This window comes from Leptosomus discolor, chromosome 1, assembly GCF_034619465.1.
Source record: "Leptosomus discolor isolate bLepDis1 chromosome 1, bLepDis1.hap2, whole genome shotgun sequence".
Taxonomy (NCBI): Eukaryota; Metazoa; Chordata; class Aves; order Leptosomiformes; family Leptosomidae; genus Leptosomus; species Leptosomus discolor.
In genome coordinates this window covers 8,324,246-8,339,250 of record NC_141391.1, presented here as the reverse complement: position 1 = coordinate 8,339,250, position 15,005 = coordinate 8,324,246, and the positions used below count along the sequence as shown (strand labels likewise).

Below are 15,005 nucleotides of genomic sequence, written 5' to 3'. Positions count from 1 at the left end.
CCAGTGTTTGGGGAGTCTCATCCAACCCAGGCTGGGGCATGGGCCACACAGCCTGGCGTGGTCCTGTGCCCCACCCCCTTGGAAACAAAGCCCAAAACGTCCCTCAGCCCCATGGGGACAACAGACTCCCTCCCCTCTGCAGTCCAGGCTGCTCTCCAAGTGAACAGGAGCCAAGGGACGTGCAGGGGGCAGCCGAGCTGGAGACCAGGGCACCCCCAAACCCACACACGGCTGCCAGCCGAAGGCCCTCCTAGGGGGTCTCTCCCCATGTCACAGAGTGCCAGGGAGGCCTCTCCTAGCCCTGCAAAATTGTCAGGCCCCACCAAATACTCTCCCAGTGGGATGATAGTGTTCCTGACTGTAACTGGGAAAGAATGGAGGGGCTTGCTGGCAGCTCTTCCCTTCCCAGTTCTCATTGCTCACACACAGCAAGGCCAAGGCTGGTCACCACAGTCTCTATTTAGTATCTTCAAGTGGCTTTTAGCACCAGGAAACGCACCTCATCCCTTTGCTGATGAGCCACGGTCTCTCCAGTGTCCGTGTACTTGTAATGCCAGCACCTTTCATGCTCCTCACATAGGTAGGTCTTCTCACCTAGGTTAAGGAAGGAAAGAGAAGGCTGTCATATTTCAGGTTCAGGGAGACACTGAGAAATACTCACATTTCCTGAGCAAGAGACCTTCAAACTGAAGTTTCCTTGCTTTTTCCATAGCTTCTGGAAAAAACTCTGCTTTTGAGAAGGGAAGTAGAAGGGTGGCAATTACTTCTTTTGTTTCAGAAAGGTGCCTAAACAGCTTGGTTTCCTCCCTCTTCTTCCCGCGCACCTCCCCATTGCTCAGTTAAAGGTTTGACCTTTCTGTGTGCTCAGCTTCTGGGCCTGACTTCTCTCATTCTATTAGGCAAGAATGAAAAAAAAAAAAAAAAAAAAGAGAGAAAAAAATAAAAGAGAGAGAATGCCTTATAGGTGGAGCCACGAAGACAGGAAATTTCCTGACAGCCTGGGAGCACAGGGCAGTGCTCAGCTAGTCTCATGACAGTCACCTGACAGTCCTCCTCTTCAAACACTGCCAGCAAGGAAGGCTTCATGCCTCCACCAATGAAGCCAAAGACAAGACACTTTTTGACAGGCAGCTTGAAAGTTTTAATTCTTCACTATTCCAGAAACACAGTTTATTCTTCAGAATACTGGTTCTGGTCCAGCTTGTCTTGGCCAGGCCAACACCCAAGTCCAAGAGAAAGAGGATCAAGCCATGCCCTTGCCACAGAGGGGTCTCTTTTTATCTTCTGGATTCAGGTGTTATGTGTCATGCCTTGAAGAGATGAGGCCGGCCAGAGAGACAGCAGCTCCTGCCTGGCTTTATGGAGGCAACAATACTCCTAGGACCTAGGTACCTCCAACCCTTAGCTGCCCTGGAGGAGGCAATGGCTGCGTCGTGGGGAGTCTGGAAGTGCCTTCCATACCTGTGCCCTTCTCCCTGTAAGTGTCTGAGCCATTTCCCATTGGACTCCAGGAACAGCCCAGGGCGCTGAACAAGTTCAGACACACACAGAGTGATCCCAAGAGCGTGTGGCCCTTCTCCCCCTGTCATGAACTCATCCCTGATCACTATTACCATCTGTTCTTGGTTAACGGTTGTAGGCAGCTAAGTACCATGCAACAGCTCGCTCACTCCCTGGCAGTGGCATGGGGAAGAGAATCAGAAAGGTAAAAGTAAGAATACCTCTGGGCTGAGATAAAAGATTAATAGGTAAAGCAAAACGTGCACACACGGGCACTCCCAGGAGCCAGCTCCCACATTGCTTGTTTTGTTAGGCTCTTCCTCCATCCTTGCTGCTTCTTTTTCTCCATCTGCCCCTTGGGAGTCCGAAGCAGCCCTTCCCCAGCAGCTCTTCCAGGTGCTACATAGAGCCCAGTCCTGGAAAGAAGAAGACAACAGGATCCAGTCCTTGGAAATGTCTCCCTCCAGCTCATTCCCAAGCAGTGGGCAAGACCTGGCACTACCATCTGACCCAAGAGAAGCTGAAAAGCTGCTGATGTGGTCAGTGCCCAAAGCTGCAGAAGCAAATGCACTCACTTGGGAAACACAATGACATTGCCAGAAGCCATGTGGGAAAGGTCGTTCTTTCTGCCTGATATGGCCAAACCCATTGTCCCTGGCCTCTGCAGGAGAGACAGCCCCTGGTGAGACCATTGCCAGGAAAGGATCCCATTGCCAACCAATCCCATCCAGCCTTTGGGCTATGAAGGCAGAAAGCTGCCTTCTGGCAGAGCTCCCTGTCCTCAGCATTAACCCCTCCTTATTAGAAGCAGGAGCTGCATAGTGAGTGCCTGCAGACGGGTTTAAACACTGCCTGGCTTTGTGTGAGGGCAAGAGCCATCCGTCTGAAGCAGGAGATGAGTCAGACCCACAAGGAGAAGTCACTGCCAATGGCCTTTCAGGTCATTTCCCAAGAACCCATGGCAGCACTAGCAGAGTGAGACACTCATGCTGAGCAGAGATTTCAGCCAGCAGCTGGTGCTATCCAATGCGGAAAACCACGCTTTGACTTTGTTCTTCCAGAAGTGCAGGCAGCCAGTGTCCTTGAAGATGAAGTCTACATCTTGCTTCTTTGCCAGGGTGTAAGACAGAAAAAGCAGAGTCTCCTGAGCACAGTGCAGTACAGTGTTCTGAGGAACACGGGAACATGCAGCACTGCACCATGTGCCAAGGAACACGGGTGTCCAAGGATACCGAGGCATAATTCAAGAGAACAATCATAGAAGAACCTGGGGAAAAACAAGCGGGGAGCAAATTAAGTTAGACAGTGCTGAAGTGGAGGACAGTCAAGTTTGGGCAGCTGCTGAGCCCACAGGCAAAGCTCTGCTAGAGAGCTGTCTTGCAGATTCCTCTGGTGCAGCTCAAAAATGAGGACTGCGTAGCCCCTTCCTGCCCTCAGCTCAAAGCTTTCTCCGGGCTGAGATGCCCAGGGGACAGCAAGGATTTCTCCCAAACACCAGGCCTGGGCTGCTCCTGCGAGGAATCTTCTGCCTTCACACCACATGCAGCCATTCCCTTTCCCAGGGAAGCTGTACCCAAGTGTCACAGCTTTGGGGCCCAAGTCTCATCCCCAGGGGCAATATCCCTGAGTGCTAGAGCAAAGGGGATCGACACTGGAGAGAAGACAATCACTGAAAACAGGGTCTGAGGGCCTGGTGTCCCACACCCATGGTGCATTGCTGGAGGATGGATTACATCCTCCCTGCTGCCATGCGCAGAAATGACGGCCAATGCAGTCATCAGGGTGCAAACAGTGCAGAGAGGGACCTTTCCAGGAGCTGCTGCTTGACAGGTGGTGGAAGGTGGAGGGCTGTCTTTGCTTGTGAGGAGCTCAGGCTGTCCTCAGGACCTTCTGAAGGTCCTGGCAGTCCCCTGGCAGCAGCAGTTCAGCATGCACGCCAAAGGCCCCGCAAGAGGAAGCCACCCTGTTCATCTGCCTTCTTACCAGGAGCAGTTTCTTTCTCATGAACCCATGTGAAGTTCTCCAACAGCTGGAAGACGGGCTTCTGTGCATGGAGGAACTCATGGCCTTCCATGGACAAATAGTGTTCAATAAGGCAGATGGTTCCCAGCCCAGGTATTCTGACACTCTGAAAAAGAGAGGAAAAAAGGCAGGACAGGGCTCAGTATTTCTGAAATTGGCCATAGCTTCTCCGAGCAAGGCTGTTGTGCCCCAGCCAGTGCTCATGGAGAAGGGTCTAGGACAACTCTGCACAGCCAACTCTACACAGGGACATCTCTGCTCGGCTCGGCAGATTCCACCGGTCCTCCCTGCCGCGCAGCGAGCTCCACAAAGCCGTCGAACATCAGCGGGGGCTCTGGGCGGCAGTGAGTGGTCTCCCGCAGGAGGCGGAGGGGGGGCTGCCCGCAAGCTCAGTCCTGCAGTGCACGTTGCATTAAGAGGAGGTGTGCAGGCAGGGGGGCGAGCGGCAGGGAAGGCGAGGGGGAAGCAGCATGGGAGCAGCTCCAAGCACAAGGGGGGACAAGCATGGCACCATGTGCCAGGGAGGACCACAGTCCCCACCGCTGCGGTGCTTCTTCCCCATCTGCACGGCAGTACCAGCACCACGTGTACATGAGAAGAAACAGGTCTAGGACAGTTCAGCTCCGCAGTGCTCAGGCGGCCACAGGGCTCCAAGTCCTGCAGCTGGGAGGAGAGGCTGGGAGTCAGCGCTGCCCTCTTGCAGCTGCGGAGCTGTGAACAGAGGCGGGGAGAGCACTTGTGCTGGGATTTGTCCTGGAAAGAGAGAGGGGGTGTTTAAGGACACTGGCATCAGCCACCATCCTGCTTGTCCCAGGAGTCCTCACCCCACAAACCGTCTCCTAACACAAAAGAAACACCCTGGAGGTACCCTGCGGGCTGCAGACCTGCCACCGGTCCTGCTGCTCTGACACGCAGGGCAAAAAGAAGAGCCTGGCTGCAGCAGAAGGAACTGATCCATATAGCCTGGAGCTTACCCACAGACTGCTGCCAGCGTGGGCAGCCCAGCATCCAGCCTGAGCCATTTCTCCAAGCTTTGCTGCTTGTTGGAAAGCACTCGGGTGGGGGGATCCTCCCTGGCTGAGGGGGTTGCTCTGCTTTTAGCACTGCCTGCCTTGGTTGGCAACAGGGCGCGTTCCTGGCAATGGTCTCACCCGGGGCTGTCTCTCCTGCAGAGCCCAGGGACAATGGTTTTGGCCACATCAGGTAGAAAGAGCACCCTTTCCCAGATGGCTTCTGGAGGTATCGTCCTGTTTCACAAGCGAAAGTCCTGTTCCTCCCCGCTAGCCCTTTTCCCCACCTGCATGCAGTGAGGCTCAGTCCCTGCCTGGTTGCGTGGTCCCCAATGGGCTGCTCTGAAGAGCCTTCTCGTTGCCTCCTTACAGGGCCTCATGCTGTCACGTGCACACACTGCTCTGCTACGGCCCCAAACTCTACCCTCGGTCTGTGAGGGTCACCGGAGAGCAGGACAGGTACCCCCTGGGGACAGCGTGCCTGTGTCATTAGACGGATGCTGCTTCTGGGTATTTCCTTCATGGATGCCTCTCTCACCGTTGCCAGCTTTTACTCCCAGCGGGAAGCAAGCTACCTGTGTATGCAGCGGGCTGAAAGAAATCTGCGGGCACCGCTGGCTGAGGAGCAGCTCCAGAAAGAAAGGGAGGAAGAGCATCCGTCTGTGGGCAGAGTACCAGGCACGCAGGAATGAGGCAGAGAGGGCCTGGGCATGTCAAGCGGTTTAAAGCACTCCAAAACCCAACCTTTCTCTGCCCATGGGGGGGCCACTGCAGACACTTTTCCCTTTCTGAGCTGAACCTGTAATCTTCCCTCCAGGAGAAAGCTCGGCACTTTCTGAGCCTTTTTTCCCCCCCTTGAGGACGAGGACTCCTTCCAAGCCCACTGCAGGGAAAGCCTTCTTCCCCTTGGCTTCAGAGGCCAAGGGCTGAAGCCTTTCCTGCTGGCTCTCTTGGAGACACAAGGCTGCAGGGGAAACTGTCCTGAGCTTGGGCAAACCCCGCTGGGAGGCCTGCCACGCCATCGAGTGACAGCTCCTGGCTTTGTGCCTCCGTTTAAAATGTGTTCTGTGCTTCTGCTTGCCCCGTAGCCAAAAATGCTGGCTGACAAGCTGAAGCTGCTGGAAGATGGCGCATCCTCCCTGCGGCTCATGGGGCTGGGAAGGAAGCGGAAGGCTGGCGAGGGCCAGACGTGATAGAGAAGAAGAGATGAAGGATCATCTGAGAAATGCTGCGTATTCCTCAAATCCTGCACTGGCCAATTCAAGCAATTAAAAATATTTCTGATGGACAACAAGTTTGGTAGGGGAGGGAAGCCTATGCCTGCCATGGGAGCTTCCTTGCCCAGGCTGGAGCGTTGTGTTCCCAATGCGCAGGAGTCAAAGCGGACCACTTGAGGGCTGTAGAGGACTTTGCTCCGTAGCTTTTGCCTCGCTGAGATGGTCCTGTCGGTGATACATCACATTTTACCAGGGACTTAAGCAGTGGCGATGAATATTTTTTTCTTGTCCCATCTTGTACAAGAAAAATCTCCTGTAGAGAGACTCCCTACAGAAATCAGAAATTGCTGTGTGGCTGCCCTACGAGGCACATTAACTAGTAAAAGAGATTAAATCAGTGTAGGAAAAACACAAGCTGGATATTGTGGGGCTTTTAGCTGCTGTCTGTCTATATTTTCTAATTCAAAGCAAGTATATCTACAGCAGATCATTTTGGATTTCTTTGTTTGCTCCCACTTTTTCTCTTTAGCAGCTGAACAAATCCTCTATTCCTAAGTTGTTCTTTTTCCCTTCCTTTGAAAAATGAGCTGATTTGAAACGAGTGATAAAAATAGCATAAACACAAGAAAAAAATACCAATACAGGTAATAATGTGTCCATATTAATACCTATTTGAAGCCCAGAAAAGATCACTATGGCATCCTAACATGATGCTAAGCCTAGCAATTGACTGATACCTGAATTACCTCTGCCACAAAAAGCCCTTCACTTCTCTTTGCCTAGTCGCTCGTGGCTCTCCTCTTATTTAACAAAACAGCATCTTATTTACCATCCCAGCTGGTCTGGGTTAGTCAGGTAGTGTTTGTCCCACGGGAAGACGTGTTCTTCCTTCCCAGGCAGGGCCCATCGACCATTGCTCGGAGCACTCTGCCGCAGGCTGCAGCACTGGCTCATCCCCAGCACCCAGGAGCCAGTGGGTGGCTCTGACACCTGAAGGGTCTCTGGACAATGTGATAAAAATAAATTACATCGAAGGCAGGGCTGTGCTCCTCTGGCCTGACTTTTACTTCAGCCCTTGTGCCTGGTGTTTCTGTCAGCAGGCTCTAGGCCTGAAGGGTCTTCTAATCCATAAAAAATATTAACCACAGACTTTTGGATAAAATTCAGGCTATCTGGTCATCGTAGTTGTGCTTAGCACACCAGGCATGTTCTTACAAGCAGCCACCCTGAATTAAACCTCTGTCCTTTAAGTCATTTTCTCAGCATTCTTCCTCACAAGCCTTGACTTCATGTGCAAATCACAGACATTTGTTTTGCTAGCACTTCAAGGCTGTGCTGACCTTTCAGTCCTGAAAGAAAAATCTTGATAAAATCACTAATTAATGACTGAGTTTGAATCATTTGTTCCAGATATGTGGATAAACAAAGAAGCTAAAGGTCTGGCTATTAAACAGGAAAGAAGGGTTTTTTCTTCATAAAGCAAGCTTGGCTGTTCAAATATATAAAATGGTGGTAATTGATTTACATTCAATTATTTGAGTGCATGGAAGCAATTATAGCCATTCTTTAAAGCCCAGTTCTACTGTGAAGCATTACTATGCAAAAAATCATTCCTTATTGGTTACCCGCTGATGAAAAATGGTGGTAGAAGGATGGAATTTCCCTTTTATTTAGAATTCATACATAATTTTCCCTATCTGATCTCTGCTTTCTGTATGTTGAGAACAACAGGGCTGTTCGCTCCAGAGCTAACGAATCTAGCTGACAAACCACTGACAGGGAAGAGACTGCTGGAACTGGGAGGGGATGTGGTCACGGAATTCTGACACTGGCTGGCATTACTCAAACACAAGATCTGTCAGAGTCTGCCTCAAGTCACAGTCACCCAGGCTGTACTCATGTAGTCAGCAGTCAGGACAATAAATGGTATTTTAATCTAGAACTCCTGCAGACTGGTTCAGAAAATCGCTGAGATTTCCAGAGATCTCACAAATTCACTATGAACCTCATTTTTAACTGTTGGAAGGAAAGAGAACCTTTCAGGTTGCTCAAATACCCACAGAAGCACTCCAGCTAGCTTAGGAGCTGAACACATCAAAGAGATATGGAAGGAGAAGGAAATATTACGTATGTCACACTAAGAGAGGGTGAGGATAGCTCTCAAGGCCACCCTGGAGCATTGTCTCAGCCCGAATGCACAGTACAGACCTGAGTACACTCAGCACAGGGTCAAGCTCTTCACCATGAGGTTTGGATGACTGCCTGCAGAAAGGGCCATGTCTGCTACATGCCATTGAAACGGGCCGTGGGGATCAGTCCCTATAAACTCCTTTACCTTGTAGTGTAGAAGAGCCTGTATCACAGTCTGCAATTGAAAAAAATGAGAAGAGACAAAATCTGGGCCACTGCCTCTCCTGTGCCACCTTCCCTGGTCCAGTAGCCTGTCTCAGGCAGGATTCTTTACATTTGGAGCGTGTCTTGGCAACATCAAATTAAAAATCAGTCACTGAGTTTTCACCACTGTGGAGGCACACAGAAGATTAAGCAGTGGGCCTGCATCTTTTATAAAGCTGAACAACAAAAAAAACCTATAACAATTACGCCCAGCTTCTACTCAAGAAACAGAAAGCTGTCTGTATTCCTTATCTATAGCTGCCAGTAAAGTAACCTTGCTGTCACCCAGTATCTTGGCTTTAACTCACTCCCAGTCTGCAAGCAGATTTGCTTAGCTGAGCTGTGGCTGAAGCAGCTGAGCTGAACTCCAGCCACTCCTGGGCTAATCAGGACAGCCCCCCGTTCACTTCAAACCACCCTTGGAGATGGACTTGGGCACTGATCACTGAGGCACAAGTAGAGCTCCCTTCAGTGCACACAGCTAAGGGATGGCACCTATGGCAAAGAGGCAGGGCAGCAAACGGGGGCAGTCCCCTCTCCATCTGGCACAGCAGGATTCACCAGAATTTGTTCAGCAGAGCCTGCAGGCTGAATAACAATTAGCTTCCAAGACTGAGGCAGGCTAAAATGCCCACCAGGAGACATCCCAACACAGAAAACTGCACTAACAGGAGCACCAGAGCCCGTTACTGCAAAGCTTGAATCCTATCCTCCCACCCCAATTACAGACCAATTCCTATTTTCTTGTGTGCCCAACATGGTCAAGGAATATCTGGAGGGAGCACAGGGTAAAGCATTCGCTGCCTCTGGGAGGGTCACAGTGATTTCACAAATAAGATGTGATAGAGAAGGAGAGAGACATGAAGGATCATTGGAGAAATGCTGCATTTTCCTCAAATCCTACACTGGCCAGTTCAAGCAATTGAAAATATTTTCAATGGACAGCAATGCAGTGATGCTGAGTCTGTGGTCACTGGACAACTGTTGGTCTGCAGACTACAGCCAAAATAGCCACGAAAAAATAAGGCTTTGACAGTATATTTACATTTGATATGGAGGGGGTCCAAAAAGCATAAAAGGCTAAAAACCTCCAGTGTAGTAAAGCAGTTCCCTGCCAGGGAGGGAGGGGAGTCACCAAGGATAATCAAGGGTACGATGAGGTATTAAAAAATACTATAAAACACAGAAACTGGAAGTTCTCCACTCACTTTTCACAACATCACTTTTCAGCCATCCTCTGCCAATCTTTATCCACACGGATTTTGGGAGAGGGAGTGACTATAATACAATCTATTTTTACTCTTTTATGTAGATGTGTTACAAAAAAACATTGGATTTTAATCAAGTGTTTACCAATATAAAAAATGAGAGAGGAGTTTATCGCAGAGAAGGCAGGCTGCCATCTCTTCGGTTGACATAAAGCTATCCTAAAAGCATCCCCAACTCTCATTTCATATAGTCAGGTTTATAGGTTCGAACGTTCACATTTCTGTCTTAGTTGCCTGCACGTCACTGCAGAATTGCTCCGCCACCTTTTTCCTCCTGTTGCCAATAACAGCAGAATGACCTTCAGTTTTTGCACTATTGCCAAAAGCAGTTTATTCCAAAAGTCAGAAAACAAAAAGAGTTCACAATAAACTTTGTATCTTTTTTACTAATATTGTTTGAACAACTGTGAAGCTCATCGAAGGTGACTCATCATCAACGGTCAGGCTGTGTTAGAGGAGTCCCAAGCTCAGGTCATTAAATAGTTAGCGGGCCTGTTTCAAAAGCCCATCCAAGAAAATAAAGGAATCTTTTTGCTTTCGTGAAGCAGCTTTGGAAAAGACCCAGACCGTTTAAGTCACAAAATATTGAGAGGCAGTAATAACTCTTCACGGTGAACCCTTTGTTGTTTGTCAATAAATCACCATTAAGAAAAGGTAAGATTCCCTCACTTAAAAAGAGAACGAAGGGTTCTTGTCATTCCACTTTATTATCTCTGACGGCATATGAAAAATTATTAAGATGTGTGTGCTTTTCCACCAAAATCTCCAGCAATATGTGTAAAATACATCAGCAACAAAATGGAATTTAGTGTATCTGAGGAACTGAACACAGGCTTTCTGAAACAAAATAGTTTGGTAGTCTGACCCTGATCCAACCAAACAGAACCCACTTCCACTCAAAGGGACACACTTCTTTTAAGACAGAAAAGCTGAAAAGAATCAGCTTTAGTTCTTAGGGACAGACTCCTTATAAAAGTGCACCAGATAAACCAAAATATCTTGCTTGATTACAAAAGGTTTTATTCTTACAGATGCTTAAGATGATGCTCTTCAGTGTTTCAGCAGAGAAAACAATTTCCCAAGGGTGTTTCTGAGCGAGACCCTTATGTGACATTTTCAGTGCCTGCACTATTCAAGCTGGGGGAAACAGCCACAACAAAAAGAGCCCACACATGCACAAAGAAGAGAAAAGACGCGGCCCCGCTAGATGGCAACCCCTGGTCTGGTAGCCGTGCGCTCGCCTCCTCCACAGCGCGGAGAGGAGCTCCAGCCCTCCTCGGGAGCTGCACAGAAGTCCTTTGTCTGTCCTCTGCTGTGGGGAAAGCAGCCGGGATCGACCCAGCCATTGTCAGCTCCTTTCCAGCCCTCTCGGACTTCCCATACCAGGTACTCCTCAAACACATCCTCTGGCAGAAATGCAGCGGTACTTCGAAGAATACTGATACTAAATTTATTTTCTTTTTTTTTTTCAGTGTATGCTCCTGTAAGCTGAACCCCCCTCTTTAAGGAACTACTGCAGACTAGAAGCTAAGCTGAAGCAACATCTGCAGCTGCTGCTCAGGCAGGCTGACTCCTGGAGCCTGCCTCCAAGTTCTTGCAAGCCCACGAAGAACCCTCCCAGCCTGGCAGTCTCTGGAGAGGGCTGCCAGGCCTGTTTTATAGCAGCCCAGCTCTGCTGACACCCACAGAGCCACTTCTCCCACTGGTCCGAGACAAGATCTCACCCAAGAGGCCAGGTTGGCAGCTTCTGAGCACCACAGGTCACCATCTACAAGGGAGCAGAGCACCAAACGAGTGAAAACCACCGGCAGGTCAGATTTGTGGCACTTCATGGCTACTTGGAATAAAAAGGTGAGGCTTGTGGGCAACCAAGCCACTCAGGTTTGCAATGTCTACATAGCATACCCCAGAGTCCATTCCTGAAGACCTCTTTTAGACTTTTTTTGAGCAAAATCTCACTGAAGCCTGAGGCAGCTGACAGGACAGGCTGTAAGGTCTTCAGGATTAGATCCCTGGTTAATACACGTTTGCGTATGGGGCTTGTGAAATAAATAAATTGCTCGGTGAAATCCTAAGCGAAAGAAAGGTGTTTTCTGTCCTTAGCAGAGACCATTGCATTATCAGCTTCCCCTTCGTTTGCTCAGCCTGCTAGCGCAGATCTTGGGCGCACGGCTCAGGTGAGAAAGCCGGGCGCTAAGATACAGTAGAGCAGCACCATCCAGCTGAAATACTCCAAGCAGCTGCCAACACGTGCTACAAACTCACATGCTCGAAGCAGTTGCTCAACAACAACAAAAAACACCCCAACAAAAACCACCTCCCCAACCAAAATAATCCCCGAGTTGGTCTTGTCTAGCTAATCTCCACTGCAGTTATAGGCAAGCTCTGCTTGGACCTGGCAGACAGCTGCTTGCGAATGCAAACTTGCCCTCTCTTCACTGGGAGGTTTGCCAAAAAGGAGGAGGCAGGACCGAGTTCACAGAGCAGGACATTGTCTCGTCATCGACACCAGCAGCAGGGCAGGATTAACCTAATTTGTAGCTACCTTGGCTGGACCAGCCGCCCATTGCTCCTCTTGGGAAGCTCAGTTAAAGAAGCTACTGCAAAATTGTACTTGAAAAGTGCATTTCCTTATCAGCGTTCCGTTATCAGACACCGGAGTGTTGTGGGCACTGATCCATGGTGGTTCCTTTCCACACAGCTTGTGGACACCTTGGACAGCTTTTGGGGAGGAAAGAGGCGTCGTAAATTACAGCTTTTGCTGCTTAAAAGTAAAATTAAGCCCACTTCCAAAACAAATTATCTCACGGTTTATTTCCAAAAGATCTTGCTTCACCTTCCCCACACATCCCAACATCTTGACCCCAAGTCTTTGAAAAGTTAAATCTGGGTTGACGAATGAAGAAAACCCTTTTACCTTTCACATGATCTTTTAAAAGACAGAAGGCACAAGGATTTGTCACCAGTGAGGGTAAAACCTCCGGCTGATCCGTATGTGGATCCCGTTTCAAAAACAAACAATCCACTCGGGACTGGCAGGGAGCCAGGCTGCGGGATTGCCTTCTGAGACTCGCATCTCAATAGGAAACCTCCAAGTATTTTGATCTGTTTTCATAACTGTAACAATTTTTATCCCTTGGCTTTGTAGCGTATTATCGTTCCCTTCTTTCTAGTAAGTTAAAGAAACAGCCGGTACAAATGAAGGCAAAACAAGCACAGGTCGCCGCGGATAAAATACGGCATTTCAAAAGATTTAGGAAAGACAAAAACCACTGCCTGTCTTAACTCCTGCCAAGAAACCATTACGGAGGACGGAGGCGCAGTGAAAGCCCCTTGAACGCTGCATTTCAACGGCAGTAACAACCACAGACCTCAGATCTATTGTGCAGCTTTATTTTTATAGGACCTATCATAGACTCTTTTACATAACTTAAATGATTATCAAATAATCTCCTGTACACAATGAGACCGAGCCCCGTTGCTTTCCGAGCTTTGACACATTCCTGGAAGAAATCCAACGGTCTGTAGGAATCGCATCGCCGCAGTGGCTACAGTACATTTTTGTCCCGAACTTATGCCGTCAATTAACTTACGTATCGCTGTAAATTGCTGTTTGCAAGATCCTGCAAGACATATTGTTAAACTTCAGGACGCTAAGTTTTGGTAGCAGCATTTTTAATTTTGCTTCCCTTGACATTTCTTTTGTGTCCCCGGCCGAACGTCCGCCAGCACTCGCGACGCACACGAGCCTGGGCAAAATTTGAAGCGCACCGCCAGGGCGGGCAGAGTTTTACATTTAGACTGAAGTCGTTTACAGGTGGTCAGGGCTGCCTGCGAGAAGTGCAGCCCCCGTAAGAGAAGCCCACCCAGCGCCTGGGCCCGCAGCGGGACAGAACCTGGCGCCTCAGGCGGGCGAGGGAAAGGGCAGTCACCGGCCGCTAGAAAAACACCTGAAGGAACCCAATATTTCACATTTTATTTGCAGCGTCTCCCAACCCGCCGGAGGAGGCGACTCGCAGGGGCCGAGGGCGAATCCTGCGCGGCCCCGCGCTGGGGTGGGGGGCGCGGACAGACACCCGGCGGGAAAGAGGGGGGACAACGGAGCCCCCAGCCCCACGCGTGAGCGGCGGGGGGGACCCCGCTCTGCCCCGGCGGCCCTCGGGGCCCGCGCCCCTCTCCCCCTCCGCCCGGGGCGGGGGCCGAGCCCCGCGGCGCTGCCCTCACAGCCCGGGGTAGGCGGCGCGGTGGAAGCCGGCGCTGTAGTCGTAGGGCCCCTGCGGCGGGGGCAGCGGGCACTCGGGGAAGAAGGGGGCGAACCCCGCCGAAAGCGGCCCGCCGGGCTCCTCGCCGCCGCCGGGGGCCGGCTCTCCGCCGCCGGGGTAGAGCGGGCGCAGGGCCTCGGCCGACGCCTTCTTGGGCGGGCTGCAGGGCCCGGCCGGGCTCCAGGGCGGCTCGGGGTAGAGCAGCCCGCCCAGCAGCGGGTGGTGGGCGGCGGGCAGCGGCAGCGGCGCCTCGTAGAGGCCGTGCTCCAGGCCCAGCTCGGCGGGCAGGCGGGCGGCGGCGCTGCCGGCGGGGAAGGCGTCCGGCGGGGCGGCGTGCTCCGGCAGCAGCGCGCCGTACTCGGGGCCCAGCAGCTCGAAGAACTCGGTGGCCTCCGCGCCGCCACCACCGCCACCGCCGCCCTTCTCCACCTCCTTGGCGCCCGGCGGCGGCCCGCGGGGGGCGGCGGGCAGCGCCGGCTCCGTGAAGAAGGAGGGCGGCAGGTTGCGGTCCCGCAGCGGCACCTTCCGCGGGCCGCCTGCCGCCCCGCCGCCGCCGCCGCCGCCGCCCGACGCCCCGCCGCCCGCCGCCTCGCCGCTGCCCGCCGCCCCCCGGCCCTGCTGCAGGGACCCGAAAAGGGCCGCCAGGCTCTTGCTCTGGAGGCTGCTGGCCGCCTGCGAGGCCTCCCGGCGCGGCGGGGGCTTGGCGGGGCAGGCGGCGGGCGGGGAGGCGGTGGCAGCGGCGGCGGGGGGTGGCGGAGCGGGCGGCGGCGGCGGCGGCGGGGCGGCGGCGATGATGCCGGTGCAGCGCTTGATCTGCTTCTGCAGGTACTTCCTATGGTTCACCTTCCGCTTGGACTTCACCGGCTTGTCCAGCGCCAGCTTGATGTTGCTGGAGGCCGAGTCGATGAAGCTCAGCAGGTCCCTGGTGGCTTCTTTAAAGTCCGCCGCGTCGCCCCCGCCGCCGCCCTCGTAGCCTTTCTCCAGGTCGGCATAGCCCAGGAGACCGCCGGCGGCGGGGAAGCAGAAGGAGAGGAGGTGGTGGGGGCTGAGCAGGGCGGCTGGCACGGCCATGGCCGGCGGCGGGGCGCCGCCGCCCCGAGCTCCGCAGGGATGCGCCGGGCGGGCGGCCGGCGGCGGGGAAAAGGCGGCGGGCGGCGGAGGAGGAGGGCTCAGGAGCGGGGCTGGCCCCGGCCCTCCCCGCCTCCCCGCCGGGCGCCCGGGGGCCGGGCCGGGCCGCCTAAACCCACTCCGCCCCCCCCCCCCGCCCCACGGCCGGGGACACCGGCAGCGGCGGAGGGGCGGGGCAAGCATCACCCCCGGGACAGGTACACA

The 15,005-nt window shown here is 52.6% G+C and overlaps 1 protein-coding gene across 1 annotated transcript; it reads right to left on the bottom strand.

The window, feature by feature from the left end:
- Nucleotides 1–13,631: 13,631 nt before the first annotated feature.
- FAM181B (family with sequence similarity 181 member B) lies at nucleotides 13,632–14,744 on the bottom strand. Its single transcript, XM_086481699.1, has one exon. It carries the CDS (start codon nucleotides 14,742–14,744, stop codon nucleotides 13,632–13,634), a length of 1,113 nt encoding a protein of 370 aa, XP_086337825.1.
- Nucleotides 14,745–15,005: the final 261 nt, after the last annotated feature.

Bases quoted from the DNA above. Each gene is read 5' to 3' on its own strand.
- FAM181B (XM_086481699.1), bottom strand. From the start codon at position 14,744: ATGGCCGTGCCAGCCGCCCTGCTCAGCCCCCACCACCTCCTCTCCTTC.